This window comes from Condylura cristata, unplaced genomic scaffold (genome assembly GCF_000260355.1).
Source record: "Condylura cristata isolate star-nosed mole 26May11 unplaced genomic scaffold, ConCri1.0 scaffold00017, whole genome shotgun sequence".
Taxonomy (NCBI): Eukaryota; Metazoa; Chordata; class Mammalia; order Eulipotyphla; family Talpidae; genus Condylura; species Condylura cristata.
In genome coordinates this window covers 30,063,865-30,088,289 of record NW_004567118.1, presented here as the reverse complement: position 1 = coordinate 30,088,289, position 24,425 = coordinate 30,063,865, and the positions used below count along the sequence as shown (strand labels likewise).

Sequence of the window (24,425 nt, the reverse complement as noted above, 5' to 3'; positions counted from 1 at the left end):
CTGCCATGCCATGTGGGTCACTTCCAGGGTGGGGATAGAACTCATGCTGAAGTGGCTTTAGCTTCTTAGTGCTGTGCTTTAACCCACTGCGCCACTAGGGAGGGCCTTGAATAGCTCAATTTTTGAAGTTGAGACCCTTAGAGAATTTCAGCACTGACTTAATATGTGATATTAAGAATTATTAGCTACTTTGAGGTGTTATATTAGTTTTGTCACTATGTGTACAAATATACTGAAATGTTTCCAAATGAAATCACATAATGTGAGATTTTCCATTTAAAAATCGCATAGGGACAATTTCCCATTTAAAAATCCCATAGGGACGATGGGAAAAGGGTTTTAAGTGAAAGAAGACTGGCTATATACATTAGTAATCATGACAAAGTCAGGGCAGTGGCACTGCATACTAACCTTTCTGCTTTTTTAAGTGTTCAAAAATTTTCCATATAAAGATGTTAACTTTTTTTAAGTCTTGTCATTTCTGTGCTTGAGAGTCTAAAGCATAATTGGCTGGAAAATAATGTACCAAAAAAAATCATTCCTCCACCAACCCAGACAATGGGTTATTAGACATATGCACACATACTATCCTCAATGGAGAACCATTAATAAAAGTTAAATTATTTCTGGCTATTGCCAATTTTTTGATAAGGTTTATTTATGCATGCAAGATCTAGATGTAGAGGGTTGAGAGGATTCACCAGAGGCAGAGTAGGGAGCAGAACAGGTGGACTGACTGAAATCCACTGCTGAGGGGAAGCAGCGGGTGGGACAGGAGAGGTCTGCTGCACCAACTGATCAGCTCTGCGGACAGGGATCAAGCTTGTACTTCAGTGGCTGCTGATAGCTTCATATTGCTGCACTTTAACCCCTTGTACCACCAGGGAGACCCCTTACCAATTTCTTTAAGATGAATTTGTAAGTGGTTTACAACACTCCGAAGTTTTTTAATCATCTAGAGGGAAGGAAAGTTGAGTCTAATGGAACGGAATTGTTAAAACTATGTTTGATTATACTGGCCCTCCCTGGTGGCGCAGCAGGTTAAAGCACAGCACTGAGAAGCTAAAGCCACTTCCACATGAGTTTGAATCCCGCCTGCCCCGGAGGTGACCACATGGCGTGGCAGACCTCTCCTGACCAGCCCGCTGCTCCCCTCAGCAGTGTATTTAGTTGATCTGCCTGTTCTGCTCCCCACTCTGTCTCTGGTGAATCCTCTCACCCTCCGCAGCTCTGGCCTGTACCCCAGTTCTGTACAAATAAATAAATAAATCTTTAAAAAAAAAAAAACACTATGTTTGATTATACTATAAAAACTCAAATTCTCTGTACACACACTGTCCTTCATTATAACAGAAAATCTAAAATATACCTGTAGTTTCTTAAATTCCCACACTTGTGCTTTTTTAATAGAAATATTTTTTCCTAGATTTTACTTTTACATAAAAGAACAGGGTATAGCCAGAGGTGCGGGGCAGGGGATGGGAAGTAGTGAGATAATTCACCAGAAAACAAGGTGAAGGGCAGAGCAGGCAGACTGACTGAAATACACTGTTGAGAGGAGCAGCAAGTGAGGCAGGGTTCAATAAACTCAGGATATGGATGACAGGGGTGAGACTTAACCCTAGACCACCAAGGAGGTACCCACACTTGTGTTATTTTTTTTTTTTTTAAGATTTATTTGTACATACAGAACTGGGGTACAGGCCAGAGGCTCAGGGGCGGTGAGAGGCTTCACCAGAGACAGAGCAGGGAGCAGAAAAGGCAGATCAACTAAGTACACTGCTGAGGGGAGCAGCGGGCTGGTCAGGAGAGGTCTGCCACGCCATGTGGTCACCTCCGGGGCAGGCGGGATTCAAACTCATGTGGAAGTGGCTTTAGCTTCTCAGTGCTGTGCTTTAACCCGCTGCGCCACCAGGGAGGGCCCACTTGTGTTATTTTTTAAAAGACAATAACATAGGAGTTACTTACCAGAAGAAAAGTTTTCCATCAATAAATAATAACAAAGGTTATATTTTATTTATAGGGAAAGTTGACTGCATTATTTATGAGCTTTTCGGAAGTATCAAGGTCAAGCACAAAGAGGAATCAGAATCTCTGAAAACAGCTATCCTGCCTATACATGGATAAAGAAAATTGTATGTCTCTGGAAAGAAACAGGTAAAATAATTTAAGGAGGGCACCCCTGGTGGTGCAAGGGTTAAGATGCAGCACTAGAAGTTATCTGTAGCCACTACAGCACGAGTTCTATCCCAGGGAAGGGAGGTGATCCACAAGGCACAGTAGACCTCTCCTGTCTCATCCGCTCTCAGTAGTGTATTACAGTAGATCTGTTTTGCTCCCCATTCCATCTCTGAATCCTCTCACCACCGCCCACCCTGCATCTCAGCCTACACCCCAGCTCTTATATGCATAAATAAATAAATCTTCAAAAATATTTAAGTATATAGTGCTGACGTTAATATTTATGGGTGACGCGGTCTCAAAGGCAGAAAATAAAATTCTAACAGGAATTGTACAGGAAGCAATGTAGCATAATAATTAAAAGCACAGGCTCTGGAATTAAAGAGTTTTAATTCCAGCTCTACCATTTACAATAAATTCACACTGAAGCAACCACAGCTTGGCTTTGCTTCGCGGTGCAGTGCTCCAACCCACTGCGCCACTAGGGAGGGCCCCCATTAAATTTTTTAAACTAAGCCACAAAGAAGACATTATCACTCCCAGGTATAGATGAAGAAATATTCTGTAAGAAATGAAGTAATCTCTTAATCTGTTATACACCCGGTAAGTGGCAGAGCTGGGTTCAAACTCTTGAGATGCTTGGTTCTAAGACCTACACAGATTTCTATGTGAAAACAGGCATTTAATAGAGAAGGTCAATATGGTATTTAAGTATTACATGAACAGAAATTTATAAACAGTATGACATCACCTCCTAGGAGTGTTGTTTTACATAGTCATAGTGTTCACTTACATATAACTATAAATTATTATCAGTAAGGAAATTATACTTTTTAAAGTCTGTATAATTTATATCAGAATGGTAAAGGGTTTTAGAGCATTTCATAATAAACCAGTGGTTCTCAAATTTGAGTGATTTTGCTCGCTATGAGACATTTGGCAATGTCTGGACACATTTGGTTGTTACAAAGAGGTATTTAGAAGGTGCAAGCAACTGGTATTTAGCACACAGAGGCCATAGATGCTGCTAAACAATTCTACAACGTACAGTTCAAGTTCATGGAAATACTCATTTTTTACTCCTAATTGAGTTCATAAATTTCTGTATTGTCCCTATGGATTCCAAGGTAACCATCCCAGCACTAGGTAAAGGCCTAGACAAAAACACATTCTTATTAGTCTATTGCATGCTCAGGACAGTCTTCTTCAGCAAGGAAATATATTTCCCAAAATGTAAATAACGACAAAGGTGTAAAACCTGTTATAAACAGATAAGGATCCAAATTTGTGAATTAAGCTGACAGCCCAGAAAATAAGTAAAAAGAACGGTCTGCTCTCTTAAATACTTATTTAGTATTTTCTTAGGTACCTCCTTAAGCTCTTTCTCACAAAAATAAAACAATTTAAATCTTAGAGAACAACAAGGCCAAGTACTTCTATCAAGTATCAAACACTGTATCCAAAATATTCATGGGTATATTTTAAGTCAAAGTCTAAAAAACATTTTTTTAATAGGGGAAGACAACGCATACAGAAATGTTGACATCTTGGTCTAAATTCAACTAGATCACTCAATAACAGTTAAACAAAAAATATTGTAGTTATAGGAATAAATAGATGAAGGACTTCGTTAGCTAATGTCTTTTACACATTTTTTAAAGTTTTTGAAGTGTCAATAGCATGTGTGGTCCACATATATATGGTTTATCAACTACTGATAGTTAAATCAACTTTTGGGAGGTAGCAATACACACATTAAACACTACCACCACCACCACCCCCCATGACTTGTTCTCCTTTGACCACTTTGTAAAACTAATTCAAAGTATGGTAACCGTATTTCACAAAAAAAAATTAAAAACTTATATTTAGTAGGGTATGATCCTTAAAAATAAAATTCTTAATGATCAATAAAAAGACAAACAAGGGCCCTCCCTGGTGGCACAGTGGGTTACAGCACAGCGCTAAGCTAAGGCCACTTCGCATGAGTTCGATCCCCGCCTGCCCCCGAGGTGATCCACATGGCCCGGCAGACCTCTCCTGACCGGCCCGCTGCTCCCCTCAGCAGTATACTTCGTCAGCCAGCCTGTTCTGCTTCCGGCTCTGTCTCTGGTGAATCCTCTCACCACCCCTGCCACCTCTGGTCTGTACCCCAGTTCTGTATGCATAAATAAATAAATCTTTAAAAAGAAAAAAGAAACAATATTTTAAGGCTAAAAAAATTCCATTTGCAAAAAAAAAATTCTAAATGCAAACAGAAATCAAAGAAATGTACATCTACATGAGATTTTGCTCACAAAATTGCCAACTCTTTTTGTGGATTTCCTTCCTTTAAAGATACCAGGCTCAGCCCTCCCTGGTGGTACAGCACTAAGAAGCTAAAGCCACTTCACCATGAGTTCAATCCCCACCACGGAGGTGATCCACATGGTGCAGCAGACCTCTCCTGTCTCACCCTTGGCCCCCTCAGCAGTGTGTTTCAGTCAATCCACCTCTTCTACTCCCCACTCTGTCTCTGGCAAATCCTCTCGATCCCTGTACCTCTGGCTTGTACCCCAGTTCTGTATGCATAAATAAAGCATAATATATATAGAAGAAAAATAGGAAAAACACAAGACACACATTTTAGTAATATCTTTAAAGACTCATTCCCCAGAGCAAAGAGGGTGAAGGAAAAGATAAACAGCTGGGATTACATCAAACTAAAAGGCTTCTGTACAGCAAAAAAGACATTAACCAAAACAGACACTCTACTGATTGAGAGAAGATTTTTGCACTCCACACAACTGACAAGGGATTGATCACAAAGATATACAAAGACTCAATAAAACAAGGTATTCCAGCCAAAATATGGGCAGAAGATCCTTAGAGCTAGTTCTCCAAAGAGGAAATGCAAATAAATGACCAACAGGCATATGAAAATATTTTCAATATACCTCATTACCAAGGAAATACTGATCAAAATAATGCCAGAGAGAATGGCACCTATTTAGAAAACTAGCAATAACAAATACTGGCAAGAATGTAATGAGAAAGGAACTTTCCTACACTGCTGGTGGGAATGCAAACTAGTCCAACCACTATGGGCAAATGTGTGGAGGTTCCTCAGATGACAAAAAATGGAACTACTACATGACCCAGCAATTGTACCCAAAGGACACAAAGACTTTATTCAGAAGGATACCTGCAACCCTATGTTTATTGCAGTATTACTTATAATAGGTAAATCTTAGAATCAACCCAAATGCCCAAAAATAGATATTTGAATCAAAAAGACATGATACATACATACAATGGAATACTATTTAGAAATCAAAAAGGACAAACTAATGCCATTCATAGCAACATGAATGGAACTAGAAGGAATTATGCTCAAATAAGTCAAAAGGAAGAAAAATATAGAATGTTTTCACTTATAGGAGGAATACAGAGCCAAATAAAGGATTGGGAGGGGAGAACAATAACAAAAAAAATAAACAGCTATAAATCAGACATTCCGCAAAGGGTGGGGGGAGGCAGAGGAATTGAGAAGGGAGTGGGAGAAGCACAAGAGACTATTGTGGGTCTGCTAGTCCTAAACAGCCTATTAGGCTACCATTATTGTTACCTGCAATTCTGCATTCCCATACAAAGTCAGAACTGCCTTTCAGAAACCAGTCAGTCAGTCATAGGAGCCAAACCTTATAAGGTGTCTTTCAAATCAATCAAGCGCAGAAAGCCTGACCACCCTGGGAAGGGTATGCATCAAGAGGCACTCCACAACTCCCACTTCTTTATCATAAGTGTCATGTTGTCCAATACAAGAGACTATGGTGATGGTGTATGGGTGAGTTGTTGGTGGAAATTCTATGGGGACTACACCTGAGAAAAAAAAGCAAATGCTGTTTTAAAAAAAAAAAAATTAACAATGATGTAAAAATATACATAAAAAAAAAAACTTTTCATTGACTGCTCTATTTCTGCTGCCCTAAATTACCCAAAGGCTAGTACCAGACTACCATAGACCATCCTCATAGACCAGAGTCCATCAACACAATCAAAACTATCCAATCCTAAATTTGTTTAAACTCTGTCCATGGAAATCACATCATGCTCTCCCTGCACCACTGCTTCCTAAATGACCCTCATACTTCCCCCTTGGGACACTGTGTAACATGGGTGCACCTCTCTCTTGGAAAATGTAAGAAACTCCACTTTCAAAAGTGGTTGTCTCTGTGATTATGTCACCTGATCATGCCCAATGAAAATAAATCCAGGGTATATTTAAAGATGGATGACTGAGAATCAATACCAAAAACCTTAAAACTGTATGACACTTTTTTTAACATCATTCTTAATTGTATACATTTTTTCATCTTGGTTGTATAACTTTTTTTTTAAGATTTATTTATTTATGCATATGGAACTGGGGTACAGGCCAGAGGTGCAGGGACAGTGAGAGGATTAACCAGAGACAGAGTGAGGAGCAGAACAGGCAGACTGACAAGGTACACAGCTGAAGGGAGCAGCAGGCGGGTGAGGAGAGGGCCTGCAGCACCATGTGGATCACCTCCAGGGCAGGGATCAAACTCATGCTGCAGTGGCTTTAGCTTCTTAGTGCTATGCTTTAACCCACTGCAACGCCAGGGAGGGCCCTAAAACCCTGTATTTTAGCCATGCAATTCCACTGCCAAGAATTTACACTGAAGATGTAATCATGGATGTATGTATATTTAATTGCAAGAATGTTGACTGCAGCAGTTAAAATTCCTAATATTAGAAATAATCTTATGTTTAATAGAAACATGACCAAGCAAATTAAGATCTATACATAACAAATTCTATTAAGTCTACAGAGCATAAATATTTCCTGTACTATTTAAACTGCACTCAGCACAGGAAAAGATGATATGGCTCTGAACATGTTTTACTAGTAGACTAGTAAAATCAAGATACCAAAACCCAAAATAACAAAATGTAACACTATCAATCTTACAAATACAGTTGCAAATTTTAAAACATTAGCAAATCTAATCTAAATATATATAGAATCCAACACAAACAAAAGTTGAGTTTATCCCAAGCATACAAAAGCTGTCCAACATTAATACACCTGTTCAATTGTTAGATTAAAAATACCTAATAATCTCAGTGAATTACAAAGAAAAGGAAAATAGTAAAGCAACTAAAGCGGAAGCAGCTAAAGGAAGCAAAGTATATTCAATATAGTCAATGTAAGTATGACCACTATGCATAAACAGAATCCAAGAAATGGAACAATGTAAATAATGGAAAATACTGAAAGATTTAAACTGAATCTGTAAGACAAAAATAAAAAACAGGAACAGATTCACAGAGAAGCAAAGCTGAAAATAAAAGGAATCTGGAATTTGGACAGCCTTCAACATTTGAAAGTTGCTTTATCTTAAGCTCTTGTTTAAACCACTAGCAATTGGAGTTCCAGCTGCTCTGAGGTATATCTATTCGAAACTGGAGAAAGAATACATTGACAGGGCCCTCTCTGCTGGAGAAACGGAATAAAACACAGCACTATGAAGCTATCAAAAGCAACTGCAGCATGAGTTTGATCCCAGGACAGAGAGGTAACCCAAGTGGCACAGATCTCTCCTGCCTTGCCCACTGATTCCCTCAATGCATTTCAGATCTGCATGTTCTGCTCCCTGCTCTATCTCTGGTGAATCTTCTCACCCCCACACCTCTGGCCTGTACCCCAGTTCTTATATGCATAATCAATCTTAAAAAAAAATAATACACTGACAGTTAAATGTATTAAAATTAAAAATATATATAAGTATCACCTTTGAAACTACTAGTAGGGATTTACTACTAATAAATATTTGCACAAACATTTAGAAACATGAACTCAATACTTACTGAAGTATTATCTATAATAGGGAATAATAAAACTTAAAATACCAAGAGAGGATTATTTAAGATTATGAAATTCATAAAATGGCATAGTATCCTGCTATTTTAAATAACAGTTAAAACATCATGAATACATGTTTAAGTAGGAAATGTATACATTAAGAATTCAGTAACATTTTATTAAATTTTAAATACCTTTTTATACATTTTAATATACATGAAAAATGCAAAAAGATAATACACCAAAATGTTAATGGAAATTATCTTTGATGATCACTGTTTTATTCTTCATGCCATTTTTACATTTTCTGGATTATTAGCTACAGGCATTATGAATTTTACCCAAAACTATAAAATTACTTGCAGGAATTGATTTAAATACATGACACTTGATAAACCACTCATACACAAACAATTTAAAAGGATAGAAGGGGAGAGCAAATGGACTACTGCTGCTTTTGTGATGGGAGAGGAAGGTGACCACACCTGAGGGGAGAAATCCTGTACTTTCAAAGTATTTAAAACCATGTAAACTATGGTACATCATTAAATTTTTAAAAATTTCAAGTGATACTGGGGGGAAGCTCTAGCTAAGTAGTTAAAAGACAATTTTAAACACAAAACAGAAAATATGAGGTTATTTGAGATAGAAAGGTCTTTGAAAGTATCAAAGCATCATCAAGCTTGCTCAAATAAAATCTTAAAGCTTCTCTGTATCATAAGTCACCAAAAAGCCAAAATAAAACAAAGAGACAAACAGAAAATATCAGAAACAAAGAAAAAGACTAATATAATGAAATATTTACTTATAAATTAATGAGGAAATAACAAGTCTCTGGGCTCTGATATAGTGTATGACATGGCCAAATGCAAGATAGAACTGATGGTAAATACGAGACCCATTATAGTGCCTCCCCCTCAAGAAAATGGCAAAGAAAATCAAAGTTAGACAAGACAACAAATACACTTGCTCCCTTTATGGAAAAGCAAGACATGAGCTGTGGGGATCTGGCAGTATGGTTCCTGCATCAGAATGGTAGCTGATGGTGCCTGGACATACAACACCACTTTTGCAGTCACAGGGAAGTCTGCCATCAGACCAGCAGAAGTCCCACAATTTGAAATATTGCCAGTTTATAATAAATGGGTTAATGTATGTTAACAGGAACAAAATAAAAAGAAAATAGCAAAGGATAAAAAGTCAATGTGGGGCCCTCCCCGGTGGCTCAGTTGGTTAAAGCACAGCACTGAGAAGCTTAAGCCACTTCAGCATGAGTTCGATCCCCGCCCCAGAGGTGAACCACATGGCGCAGCAGACCTCTCCTGACTGACTCACTGCTCCCGTCAGCAGTGTACTTTGTAGATCTGCCTGTTCTGTTCCCCACACTGTCTCTAGTGAATCCTCTCACTGCTTCTGCACTTCTGGCCTGTACCCCAGTTCTGTAATGTATAAATAAGTATTTTAAAAAAAAAAAAAAAGTCAATGTGTAAGGAAAGAAAACAAATAGCCATATGTATTTTTAAAGGCCTATAATACTAAAAACATGGCTTATAAACAGCATCAAGATACCATTTTTCCTATATTCGCCAAAAAAAAAGTTAATATGTATATAATCTTAACAATAGTGAGGTGACACTAACAGACATGACACTTATGTCAGAAATATAAGCTAGAACTAGATCTTTGAAAGGCAATTTGGAAAATATCTCACAAACTCCTACTTCTTGACTGAGAACTCTAAGAAATAATGAGATCAAAGATTAATGTCCAAGGATGTCTCCTATAGCATTTTTTTTAGAGTTTTAGTTATGCATACAGAACTGGGGTACAGGCCAGAGGTGCAGGGGCAATGAGAGGATTCACCAGAGGCAGAATAGGGAGTAGAACAGGCTGATTAATGAAATACACTGCTGTGGGGTACAGTGGGCAGATCAGAAGTCTGTGCGCCATGTGGATCACCTCCAAGGCGGGGGATCAAACTCGCACTGAAGCCTCTGCGGCCAGCTTACTGTGCTGCGCTCTAACCTGCTGCGTCACCAGGGAGGGCCCTCCTATAGCATTATTAATAGAAGATTTTACAAATAATAAAATAGGCTATAAGAAGATAATTGTTACAATTATGATACTTTTAAAACCAATGTTTTCTGAAAAAACACAGGGAAACTAGGTATCATATTCAAAAATAGCAGAACATGTGCAATGACTGTTTAAAACGTTTATTTACAGCTATGAAACATGATCAGAAGCACCCTAAAATTACAAAATACTCCAGATGCCAGAATTATGGCTAAGTCCAGTTACACTTTCTTTGTACTTTATGATCAAAAAAAAAAAAAAAAGCAACTTGGGGCTTCATTCTGACTCCTCTTTAATGACCTAACAGTTTACTTAGGTGGATGTGACCTGAGAGATAGTGGGTAGAATAAAAATAGTCACGGGAAACTGGATCCTGAAGAAGTACTACACTTTCATTTCCTCAACTGTGAAACAGGGATACTACCAACACTAAGAATTAGAAGAATTAAATTATAATTAATTCATTTAAAGTGCCATTAGGCATTTAATTACAAAAACGATTCTTAAAAAATACACATGCTCCTTTGGTTTATAAACTCAATGAGTTTGTTTTTTTAAGTTCTCCCTCCCTTTCCTTTATATGGCAGATGAGAACCATGGTAGGCAAATTTAATATGATCATTCCAAATTTTATCTGAATAAATATATAAGAATAACTCAGGAAAATTACAGAAAATGAATAATGAAGGATATCTGGCTCTTTAAAATATTAAAACATTAGGAAGTAGAAAGTAATTGTAACTACATGGTATGACAGCAGAACAGATAAATCAATTGAAGAACAAGCCAACCAGAAATGGATTCAGGTATTCCTGGATATTTAGCATATAAGAAATGGTGGCACTTCAAAATCAATGGGGGAGAAATGGATTAATCACTACATGGGTCAAGAATATCTGGCTAGCCATTTGAAAATAGCAAGATTGGATTCCTCTCTTAGTCAAATCAAAATAAATCCCAAAGTGATAAAATACTTAAAATACTAGAAACACAGATAATACAAAGAGGTAGAAGAAAAGAGTCATAAAGGAAACACATGGTAAATCACAGAAATAAGTTTTATTTTCAAAGGATCCTGAAATCAAAAAACATGGCCTCCCTGGTGTCTCAAAGAGTAAATCTCAGCACTATGAAGCTATCAGCGGCCACTGCAGCAGGAGTTCGCTCTTAGGCCAAGGAGCAAACTCACAAGGCACAGCAGACCTCTCCTGTCTCACCCACTGCTCCCCTCAGCAGTGTCTATCAGTCATTCATCTGTTCTCCTCCCCGTTCTGTCTCTGGTGAATCCTTACCACAACCCCCGGTTGCCCACACCTCTGGCCTACACCCAGGCTCTTAATGCATAAATAAATATTTTTTAATTTACAAAAAAATTAAAAACAAAGTTGGATAAATTTTGTTATACTTGCTACACTTGACCAAAAATGTCAATTTTCTCAGATGCAAAGAACTTGACTTGTTAAATTAAGAAACTAAGTCTTCCCATCCCTATAAACTGCCAAACCTTTTTGAATGATTCTTTTGGCTTTGCCATAAAAAATTTTTTTTAAGATTAATTTATGCATACAGACCTATGCATACAGAGGCGCAGGGGCAGTGAGAGAATTCACAGGCAGATTGACAAAGTACACTGCTGAGGGGAGCAGCAGGCGAGAAAGGAGAGGTCTGCAGGACCATGTGGGTCACCTCCCTGGGCAGGGATCAAGCTCGTGCTGAAGCGGCTGCAGCCAGTTTGTAGTGCATGCTTTAACCCACTGCACCACCAGGGATGGCCCTGCCATTAAATTCTTAAACAATCATATTCCATTTCAAGGAATTTATCCACAAAACACACAAGTGTGGAAGATGTACAAAAAATGTGCCACATTATCGTAATGGCACAAATATTCATCAGTGGGACTTAACAGCATATGTAGCATGATACCCCTTTTAAAGGGTTAGATTGCATAATTTTTTAAACCTGGAAAAACATACTAAGGCCTTTATTGGTGTTTATTATCTAAGAAGTTATGAACTTAGACATTTTATATTATACATTTACTAATTATTTTGCCCTAAGTATCTGCTAGGGCAAAATTTTTTTAGTTAAGAATATTTAAAAACAGGGCACAGCACTAAAAAGCTATCTACAGCCACTACAACATGAGTTCCACACCCACCCCCCAGGCAGGTAACCCGCATGGCATGGCAGACCTCTCCTAACTCACCAGCTGATGCCCCCTCAGCAGTGTATTTCAGCCAATCTGCCTGTTCTCCCCACTTTTGTCTCTGGTGAATCCTCTCACCCCACCCCCCACATGACTGGCCTATAGCCCAGTTCTTATATGCATGAATAAATAAATCTTTTTTTAAAAAAGAAAGTTTTAAAACACAGCATGAAAGAATGGACAAATACATCAATGGAACATAACAGAAATCCCAAAAATAGATCCACACAAATACAGTCAACTGATTTGTAACGTAGAGAGAAAGAGTTCAACAACTGTTAGAACTGGACATCCACATGTCAAAAATATAATGAACAGATAAAGACCTTACAACCTTCACAAGAATTAATTCAAAATGAGTCACAGACATAAAATGTAAAACTGTAAAATTCCTAGAGCATTATGTAGGGGAAAGTCTACACTACATATGGTATGGCAATGACTTTCTAGATACAACACCAAAGTAACGACTTATCAAAATTGAAAACCTGTACAAGGGAATGAGAAGACAAGTTACGGACTGGGAGAAAATACTGACAAAAAGGTATTTGATAAAGAATTATTATCTAAAATATACAAAGAATCCCTAAAACTGATCAACAAGAAAATAAACAACCTGATTAAAACGTGGGGGAAAATTCTAAACAGACACCCAATGAATGATACAACAGATGACGATGAAGCACTGAAAAGATACTCAATATGTCATTTGAGAACTGCAAGTTAAAATTACATACTAATGTACAACAGTAAGGATTAAAACGTAAAACATACAACAACACTGAGGAAATGGAGGAACAAAATTCTCAGTCATTGCTAGAGGGATGCAAAATGAGTCACTGTCACTCACTCTGACCATAGAATCCAACAATCACATTGAAAACTTACATCCATATTCACACAAAAAGTTACAGTAAAGTACCTCTATATGGGCCTCCCTGCTGGTGCAGGGGCTAAATTCCAGTGCTATCAAGCTATATCCCTAGCCAAGAAGCTAACACACATGGCGCAGCAGACCTCTCCTTCCTCACCTGCTGCTCCCCATAGCAGTGTATTTCAGCAGATCCACCTGTTCCCCATTCTGTCTCTGGTGAATTCTCTCACTACCACCCCTAACCTATGGCCTACACCCATTTCTTGTGTGCATATATAAATCTTTAAATAATAATAATAAGGCAGCTCTAAACTTAGAAATAACCAAAATATCCTTCAACAGGTGAATGGATGAATGGATAATTAAATTGGTATATCCATACAATGGAGTATTAATCAGTCAAAAATCAATGATTTATTAAGCTATGAAAAGATATGAAGGAACTTAAATGTAAATTGTTAAGTGAAAGAAGCTAGTCTAAAAAGGCGGCACACTGTATGATTCCAAAAGGCAAAACTATGTAGACAATAAAAAGAAAATTGGTGGGAAGGATTTAGGAGGTAAGAAGAATAGGAGGAACACAGGATTTTTATGACAATTATTCTGCATGACACTACTATGGTAGATACATGCCACCTTGTATTTGTCCAAACCAGTAATTATACAACACCAAGAGTGAACCTTAATGTAAACAATGGGCTTTGATTGATAATGATGTATCAATGTAGATTCAACTGTAACAAATACAACCCTATGGTAGGAATGCTTATGGAGGAGTTCCCCTTGGGAAAGGGATGTATGGAAATTCTCTGTACTTTCTATATAATTTCCTGTAGATCTAAAAATGTTCTAAGAGGACTATTTTTTTATTATAATCATATCTGTGTCCCCAGCTAGTACAGTATCTAGTCTATAATACTTTTAAAAAGTTAATACACAGTCCAGTACAGCTATTTGTAGCTTCCCAATAAATCAGTTGCTACTTAATTATGAACTAGTATGATTCTCCTGGTTAAAACAAACCGAGGGAGGGGGTCCTCCCAGGTGGCACAACAGGTTGGGGTGCAGCACTAGAAAGTTAGTGGCCACTGCTTCAGCAGGAGTTCAATCCCCAGCCAGGGAGCTGACCCACATGGTGCCACAGACCTCCCCTGACCTGCCCACCGCTCCCCTCAGCAGTGTACTTCATTTGTCTGCCTGTTCTCTACTCTCCACTTGTCTCTGGTGCACCCAATTCGGTATGCATATATATTTTTTAAATATATATTTTTTTAAATATATTTTTAAAAATACACTGAAAATGTTGGTGATGGAAAGCCCACAGGGATTACAACTGAGATGGGAAAAGATGTAAAAAGTAAAATGAAATAAAGTATTAAAAATATATATTAAAGAATAAAGAGTATCAAGAAAGTCTTGTGTGGGCCCTCGTTGGTGGCACAGTGGGTTAAAGCGCAGCACTGTGAATGACCAAGGCCGCCTCGCTGTTGAGTTCGATCCCCACCTGGGAGGTGATCCACATGGTGGAGCCTATCTCTACCTCACCTGCTGCTCCCCTAAGCAGTGTACTTCGTTGATCTACCTGTTCTGCTCCCCACTCTGAATCTTCTCACCACCCCTGCACCTCTGGCCTGTACCCCAGTTCTGTATGCATATATAAATAAATCTTTAAAAAAAGTCTTGTGCAGTTTGATTGTAGTCAAGTTATATAACAAGTTTATGATTCTTACCACGTCATGTCACAATGAGGCATCTAGAAAGTTCATGCTATATAAATTTAAGCAGCAGCAACCAAAAGAGGTCAACCCCATTCCAGTCCTAAATTCTTACAATGACTCCTACAATACTAGTCACTTCCACCTCTTTAGTTCATAGTTGCATGATCTGTAAAATGAGTAAAGATAACTAGTTTTTTAACATTTCTTTCAATGATGGCTCAAAACCTAATACTCCCTATAGGTTAACTACATCTAGAGAATACAAGGGACCACCAAAAGTCATTAACAATTAGAATCTGTCAAAAAAATAAAAATGTTAAGTAGATTCAAATCCCTCTGACAGGAGAAACAAAAATAAGACATGTTACCAACAAATTTCTTCAGATAAACATGCGGAAGAATGCCTTTGGTTTCTTCACTCTGATCCTAGAGAACTAAAACCAGTGAGAAGTTATGATGAGGCAAGTTTCTGCTTAATTAAAGGAAAAACTAGGAGGTAGTTAGTTCTCTACAGACATTCAAACTGCAGTAAGACTACCACTTGTAAGAAATTTAGTTATCTTAATAAGAAAACTGAAAAAAGGTACCTTCCTTCATAGATCTTCTTGTTCTTTTGCTTGCAGTGAGGGTGCTTAAGCCAAAAAATGTTTGCATGATCCCAGATACTTCTCTGGCATCCCTTATCTAATCCAAATCCTGTTGGCCATATGTTCAAAAACTAACCCCCACCATTACACCCTGATTCAATCTTCATCTTTTTCCTGGATTAATGCCTCCCTTGCCACCTTTGCTCTATTAACAATATCAGTTGTACTGATTCTTTTAAACATATCAGATCACATCACCACTCTGCTCAAAACTTCCCACAGTGAAAGCCAATCCTTATAATACTAGAACCCTCCAAGTTCTGCCTCCACCCTATTACCTCTCAACCTCATATCCTATTATTCTCCTTTCTCACCCCATTACCTCTTACCTCATATCCTATTATTCTTTCTCTTCCTCTCTCCCCAAGCCCCTCCCCAGTATTTCATTTTAGTCACTCTGACCTTCACGCCACTCCTCAAATATGCCAGATATACGCCTTCCTTTAAGGCATTTGCAAAAATTGATCCCTCTCTCTCCTTTGAGTCTTCTCAAAAGTCATCTCAGTAAGTTTACTCTGACTACCCTATTTAACCAACTCATCCCCCTTCACCCTGTCTCTATTTTTTTCCCATGACACTTACCACTTAACAATAGATATCAGTTGCTTATGTTGTTTAATTACAACTAATCTGTTTTTCCCACACTAGGGCAGGGTTATTTGTCATCTGTGTTACCCACTGATATACTCCAAATATCTAGAATTTTTCCTGACAAGTAGTGGGCATTCATACTTGTTCAATAGTTTTAGACTTGTCTGTGGAATTATCTAATTAACAAGCATCTAATTCACTACCTTTTGGGTCTGGTTTTATTGGTCATTTTATTTCCTAGACCCTAGCACTGGGCTTTGCACAGAAAAAGCATGAGACATTTAATTGAAAAACATAACTTCTTAAATCTATCAGGAAACAACAATTTTATCTAATATTATCCAGATCTTATATGATTATAGGGGAAATCCACCTCTCATATACTGCTGGCAGGTATATAAACTGATACCTTTTTTTGAGAAAAATCTAGCAACCATTATTAAAATTTAAACTACTCAAAGCTCATTACCTTCAGTTCAATAGTCTTACAAAAGCAAGAGCATCTGTAAAACTGTACAAGCACTGCTCATAAAATGAATAAACTTCCCTGGTGATGTGGGAGTTAAGTATCAGAGGGGCCTAAAGCAAGGGCCTGGGTACAATCCCCAGGCCAGGGAACTAACCCACTTGGCACAGCAGACTTCGCCTGTTCCACTGTCTGCATCCCTTTGTGGTCTGTTTCTGTGTATCTGCCTGTTCTGCTCCCCACTGTCTCTGGTGAATCCTCTCAACCCCAGTTCTTCTAAGATAAAATAGATAATCTTTTAAAAACACACACTTAGTAACTTTTTAAAAACTGAAAAAAATCTACTTATCTATCAGTAAAATAAATAGCCCATAATATACGAATGTGATGGGCTACCCTAACAAGAATGAGGCAGATCTGTTAACACTGTGGAAAGTAGTCTACTGAATTGTGGCTCTCCCACTATCTAGCTATCTAGAACTCTAGGATTTTTTTTTCACTATGCTTCAGTTTCCTCATCAATAATATAGAAATAATACTTTAGTATCTACCTCAATGATAGGAAGATTGCCTGAGATCATGCTTGCAGTGTTTTTAGTACAAGGCCACATAATCATTTACAAGTATACATAATAATCACAGCTAACATTTATTAAAAGAAATAGACAAGTTGCAGATTCTATGTTTAAAGCATGTCCTTTTCAGGGGTAAAAGGCAGTACATTATTTAACTACAGAAAAATCAAGAACGATAGAAAACTCAGTGGATAGAACACATACTTCTTAATATACATACTTTCTTAATGGAGAAATTTTAGGAGTGCTTTTAAATTTAAAAAGTAATGGTGTAAAATCAGAGCAAATGTTTCTTATAACTTAGATACTAAAATTAAAATTTTTTTCATGATTATTGTCTTTGAATTCTCAAGGTAAAATGAAATCAGCTGAACTGTTTGGTCATAAAGATTGCTTGAAAACTAAATTCTAAAAAAAATTTACCAAATAATTTAAAAGAACAAAATTATTACATTTTAATTAATACACAAATCTAATCTTTTCTTACTCTATATATCTACCTGAAAAACAAAGAGAACAATTGTCAACATAAAACACAATTGCTTCGAATGTGTCAAAGGCAAGAATAAGTAAAAAATGAAGCAGTTATCATTCTTTCAATTTGACAAAAAGAATTCTGTATTTTTTTAATCAACAAAGAAAGGAAACGTGTGTAAAGTTAAAAGTACTAAGAAATGGTCTATTCAAATTCAAACAGAAAAAAAAATCCCCAAAATGACCATCTAATGACACAAAGCACTCAAATACCTCAAATTCTGTTTTAAACAGTAGCTGTAGCTGCTTATACTAATTGAAAGTAAATAGTGGCATTTATATAAACCAAATCTCATCCTAGAGTCACAGAATTTGAAAAACAGGGAATAAATTTCTACCAAAACTAGCAAAAATACAGTCCTAAACCGAATTTCTCCTAGCCTCTTTTCAGTGCTTAGTCACTTCTGCCTATGTACAAGGAAAACCATTTCTCATCTTAAAGGAGGCAGGGAATTTTTATTCCAGACTGTCATGTCACCTGAGCTGCCTTAGACATTTGTTTCCATGCAACTCAAGAGAAGGAAGCAGCTGGCTAAGTATACTACCCCCTCCAGAACAGAACCAGAAGCCAGCCACTGGAGCACTCTCTATTCTGCCTCTGTCTGTGGTTTACAATGAGGGATTTGTGGAAAAGCAGTTTTGTTCCATGACACCAAATGCAAAAGGTGAGAAAATGTTGCTTGAACTATCCCTGTCTCTTCTGATAACCACCAGAAATGCCCCCCCAACCCCACCCAACTTCTCTTCCACTTAAATACAAACAGCCAGCAGATTCTTCTGCAATTCCAGGTGTATGCAGCAGACTGGATATCTCTCCATAGGAAACTAACAAAACCTAAAACTAAAGGCTAACAAGCTTTGAAGGACACTTCCAAGAAAGTAGATAGCTTTAAACCTTAAAATCTGATAACATTGTTTCAGTCAAAGGCAAGAACAAAGCAAGATTTTCCATGAAAGGTTATTTAAAAAACAACCTTACGCAAAGGCAAGTTTTTAAAGTACCTACTACAAGACCTACACCATATCCAGACACTGTGCTCACACTTAGAGATACAAAGCACTCTTACTGTTTACAGAAAAACACCTGTAAATACTTTACAACATGATTCAGTAGCACCCTACCAAAGGTGACCCCACATTATTTCCAAACATTACTCCAGGTAGCAAAATGTGGAAGGATGTGGTCAATTATCACCTAAAGCAGAGTTTATAGTACACTTCCCAGAGGTTCATGAAGAACTCTTGACATCCAACTTGAGTTATTTAGGGTTCATTTTCCTTCTAAAAATAAAAGTGCTATGAAAGACACCGTTTCCTCGACTTCAACATTCTCAGACACCAATCTCATTATTCCCAAATACCTCATAATAATAATCATTGTACACACTTGCATCTTTATAAATAATATATAAAGGCATTAATGAACCTCTTTTCATGAGCAAGAAGGCTGTAATCCAAAGAAGTAAAGGAATTTGCCTAGGGCTTGTTAGTTAAAGGATCTAGGTCCTCTAGCCTCTCAGGCCCCAGAATTTACTATTAAACCACCCAGCTTCAAAGAACGCCACTAAATCCAGTTAATGTTCCCAATTAGTTTTATATCACAAAACCAGGCGCACAGCGATCTGTAGCAAGAATTCGAACGGGGGGTGGGGGCACACACCAATAACTAAGGCAATTCCTCTAACGAGTACAGCGCATGTTCCCCTTTTCCATCCACCCCACGGGCAGAAACCCACGTGCCAGTCCCACCGCTACCCAAGTAGCTCGCTCTCCACGCTTACCAGCTTCTGCCAGATCCCCCACGCCCTTTCCTCCGCCACCCGCCAGCGCCTCCAACCCCCTCCCCAGCGGCGGCCGCCCAGCCCCAGGCTGCCCCAGGCTGCCCCAGGCTCCCGCGCCACCCTCGCGCGCAGCCAGCTCCGGAACCCACACGCTCCCACCTCTGCCCAGCAGGGGTCCCCCCCCCGACCCCCCTCGTCCTGAGCGAGCCCTTCCCTCTACCCGGAGGAACCCCCTGCGACGCTAGCCCAGCACAGGCCGCGCCCGCCGCGCCTGCCATGGTGGGCGCCTCACCGTCAGGCTGAGGAGCCGGGCCCGGCTGCGCCATGGCCAGGTGGCCGGCCTCGGGGAACGGGGATGGGCGGGGAAGCGGCGTCCAGCGCTGCCGCGGGATCAGCTGGCGGAAGAGGCGTCGACCAAGCCGCCGCCGCCAGCGCCCTGGGAGGAACCGCTAAGGCTGGAGCCGCCGGTGCCGCCACAGCCGCGGGCAGAGACGGACCCGAGCGCCGACCTCCGCCTCCTCATCCTGACAGCGGGAAATAAGCAGTGCGCAAGCGCGGGGGGATGGGGCGGCACGTGACGTCGCCCTAAGGGAGGGGCGGGGCTTCCCTTGAGGAGGGGGAGCGGGGCGGGAGCCGAGACTGGAGGAGGAGCCGAGGCCGCGGCTCCGCGCCGGAGCGAGGCTTCAAGGAGGAAGCTGGGAGCAGTGGGATACGAAGGAGAGCATGGGGGGGGGGGGGCGCGAAGAAAATCCGGCCTCTTAGAGGGCCACCTCACAGTCGACAGCTTCAGCACAGAAACAAAGGAAAATAAAAGGAGGACCAAAGAGGAGGCCGGCTGGCAAAAGGAGTGCAAATCTACCCTTTCTAACTGTGACCTTGGGCGAGTCGTTTTACCTCTTGAAACTTCTTGTCCTTCATCTGTACAATGACTAAGAAAATTTTAAATGAAATAATGCATGAGGCACTGCTTGAGACTTACGTTCCATTAAGCATCTATGTACAACGTTGCTTAAGCGGCAGCTGCTGGTATAGATGCTGGGGAAACAGCCTGGCCACATTACCTACACTCCTAAGAGGAACGATATGCATACAGTACCCCCAATCCTGAGGCACCTCTGGTCACACTCCTTCCACCGAATGAGGAGTCTACAGGGTCCCGGGGACATGCGCGCCTTGCCCCTGTGCCCCTGCAGAATCAAGTTCCGGGACCCTATGAACTCAGAAATTCCTTCCCAAGTTCCTGGATGCTGTAAGCCGCTCTTCATCTTCACTATGGCAGTATCGGAGCATTCCTAAAAGTAACTGATTTGGGGGAGGTGATACAGCACTTGAGCATATGATCTGAGCCTACAGAACCCCTAGCGCAGAACAAAGAAAGGAATACAGGGTAATGGGCCATGAGCTAACAGCCCATAGGCCGGGTGCTCCTCTACCTTATTCAAGCACATACACCTGAGTACAGGAATTCTAAATTTGAACCTGGTCTTTCACCTGCTTAAAAATGTTAAAAGTACATTAAGATGAACTATTACTTGGAATGACAATAATTTTAAATAATTTAGGTAAACTTGAGACATCTGTAGTACATTTGCCTCACAATCCTGCTCACATTAGGGGAGTGCCTCTATAGAGACTTGAGTGTTTAATATCCTTGGATGGGTGGTGTGTCTTGAAAAGAGCAGGCAATACTATTTCCTCCACCCCCAGTCTCCTCAGAGATGACTTTCCTGGGTGAGCAAATTTGCACTTGGCAGTGAGACCTTTGTCCAGCATAGGGTAGCCCAGTGTATCCTCCACCTTGCTGTGATGACTCACACAAGGCAGGGTCACAAAGATAGCAGATATTGGCATCTTTTACTAATGGGGCTCCTCTCAGTGAAGAAGAGGCACACTTATTGCCCCCTCTGGGATTCCAAGCCAGGTTCTCTAGATCAATGTCATTCAGAAGTGGTTAGATTGCCAGTTTAGATATCTAGATCTCCCTTTGCTAAGGAGACGGCCTAAAAAAGCAATTCTGCAATCAGTCAAGAGTTATATACAGTTTCATATTTTTATGTAAACCCTAACACACAATTTCACCCCCTAGGTGTCTATCCCTAAGAAAATTAGTTATGTGCTTAAAGCTTTTATTAAATGTAAAAAATGTGATTCTTATGTTCTGAAGGAAATTGAGAATTGACAATAAGATTTAAACATATGAAATAATTGTCAATTGCACTGTACATGTACCCCAGGGGACACATACAAGAATATTCAAGGTGACACAGTTCATTATACATTAAATAAATGACCCAAATGTTCATCAACAGGTTAAGGAAATACATTCTAAAATGATCAAACAACTCTACCACATGGAAAATGACCAATCTACAACTGCCTACTCAACATAAATGAATCTCACAATCTTCAGAGAAAAAGCAAATTATAAAACAGTACATATAGCATGATTCCATTTAATTCTAAATCGGGAAACAAATTTAGTATTGTAGTCTAGGTGAGAAATATTAGGGTTATTTGCCAATTACAGGCTTTAAATTGAGTAAATTCAATGCAGCTGCCAGAAAACATTTTTTTTTGTTTTCTGTGCTTTATTGTTAGAATCATAAAGTGTAGATTATAGAAGGTGAGGCCTCTCAAGCACTTTGCCCTGATTAGGTCACATCAGCAATGCTGATTGTGTCTGTTCTGGGGCACCATTACTTACAAGGATACAATGACCAGCTGATGTGAATGAGGAAACTGAAAATGATTCTGTGTAAAGTATGTGGAGATATCAGAGGAAAGGGGGGAGGGGAGAGGGGAGCATGGGTAGGGGAGAAAATGTGTTGGGCTATGAAGACTATAATCAGACCCTGGAGGACAGTGGATACAGTTGTGTTGTAGGGCCAGAGATAGCAGCAAGACAGACTTTAGCTCTACCTAAAGGAGAACTTTTTCTCAGTTAGAACTCACCAGAGAGACAAGGCTAACTTCCAGGGAGTGAGCTCCCTGTCTCTACAAATGTACAAGCAGAACTGACTGGCAATTGGTCAGAGAATTCCTTGCTATAAAAGGAATTCCTAATGGAACTGTCCCATTTACACTAGATAATTTCCCAAGGTTAAAATGTCAAGTTTCTTTCTTTGCTTTGGACAGAAGTGTATTGCATTGCTTATCTCATGCTGATTGGAAGTTCTTATTCTAGTTCTATATTAGTTTTTCATTAATAATACCAAAAGGAATCCATTATTACTAAATATATGTAGTTTGCTAGAAAGATAAGTAACTTTATATCCACTGAGGTCTCTCCTCTCAGGATTCCCCTTTTAAGGCAACCACATAGTGACATAATTGCCTGGAAATTAAAGTGGCTGACATTTACTGGTATATACCATGTGCAAAGTACTTTTTCCTTGTGATGATTCATTTAATCATCTTAGCCTTACAGTGGGCTAGCCTTCCTTGGTGGTGCAGCCAGTAAGGAAGGATGCAGCACTGCAAGCTGTCCACAACCACTACAGTGGGAGTTCCATCCCCCACCCCAGAGGTGACCCACATGTCGCAGCAGACCTCTCCTGACCTGCCTGCTGCTCCCCTCAGCAGTGTGCTTGGTTGATCTACCTGTTCTGCTCCCCACTCTGTCTCTGGTGAATCCTCTCACCACCCCTGCACCTCTGGCCTGTACCCCAGCTCTGTATGCATAAATAACTAAATCTTTAAAAAAAAAAAAAACCTTACTGTGGGAATGTAGGGGGTGAGGGAACTGCTGTCAACCTCATTTTATAGATAATGAGACCAAAAAGGTTAAAAAATTCCTAAGAACAGAGTTAATAAATGACATAGCTAGAAATCAGACCCAAGCTGCCTGAGCCCATTGACTTTGTGACTCTACTGCTATGCTGCAGACTAAATTTGTCTTTCTCCCACTGGGGAACAATACCAACTCCCAGAAAATGGGAAGATTCATTTCTAACATACACAAGTGCCTAAAATAAGAAATGCTCAGTAAATACTGGTTGAATAAGTGAATGGATGGATGAATAAGTAACATTAGAAGTAGATAGAACAAATAATTTTAAAAATCTTTGCTAGTCACCTGTATGTGCAATCTGCAGATTAAATCTGTGATTTGATTTGGTCACCGTTAATCTGTTTCTCATTTCTCATTGGATTATAGAACAGTTTTTAACCATTACCATTAATAACACTCAATCACTTAACTACCTGGTGACTACTACATGCTAGAGATTTTGCCTGTGTGATCTCATCAGCCCTCATAACAGCCCTTTGAAACAGGTTCTATTCACTATTTAGAAAGGTTAATTGACCAGCCCAAGTTACACAGTAAGTGAAGAATGAGATTTCAACATCACGTGTCACTGACTCCAAAGCATATGCTTTTTTGCTCTCAATGCTGGCTACCCATGTCTATCAGAAACCAACAAATACCCCTTTAACTCCTATGCCATTGCCAATTAAATTTATTTTTAGAATTTTCAGTGATATCTCCATAAGTTACTTTATCATATATTTTTCTATATCCTTTTCAAAATTCTGTTTCTAGTCCTAAATTAAAAAAAAGAAGATAAAGCAAAAATACCCCCAAGCCTCTTCTCTCCTGTACATATACAACCCCACAACTCTCCCCAGGACTATTATTATCAGCTTTATATGAATCCTTTTGGATGTTTTTCTATGCATCTATGAACATGCAGAACCACATTGTCTGTTTTATTGTTCCTTACATAGATAAAATCAAGTGGTTCATAATTTTTCCTGCAATTAAACATATTTCTGTATCTAATTATGGTAACTATGGGTTTTGACATTATATGTTTCTGAATATATTATTCTGAACTTGGTTTTTTCCAAAAAAAAAAAAAAAAGACCAGTGCATAAAACTCTATTCACTCTATTCAATCTTTTG

At 39.2% G+C, this 24,425-nt stretch overlaps 1 protein-coding gene across 2 annotated transcripts in view; it reads right to left on the bottom strand.

The window, feature by feature from the left end:
- RABEP1 (rabaptin, RAB GTPase binding effector protein 1) overlaps window positions 1–24,425 on the bottom strand; it is a 95,560-nt gene that overhangs the window by 67,794 nt on the left and 3,341 nt on the right. Inside the window, exon 1 of one of the 2 annotated variants that reach the window (XM_004684734.2) lies at window positions 19,812–20,069. The exons of the other annotated variant lie outside the window; for it this stretch is intronic. Coding sequence (XP_004684791.1) covers window positions 19,812–19,845 — 34 coding nt within the window. The 5' untranslated portion in view covers window positions 19,846–20,069. Of the gene's footprint in view, window positions 1–19,811; window positions 20,070–24,425 lie in introns of those variants that run through there. 2 annotated transcript variants of the gene reach the window in all.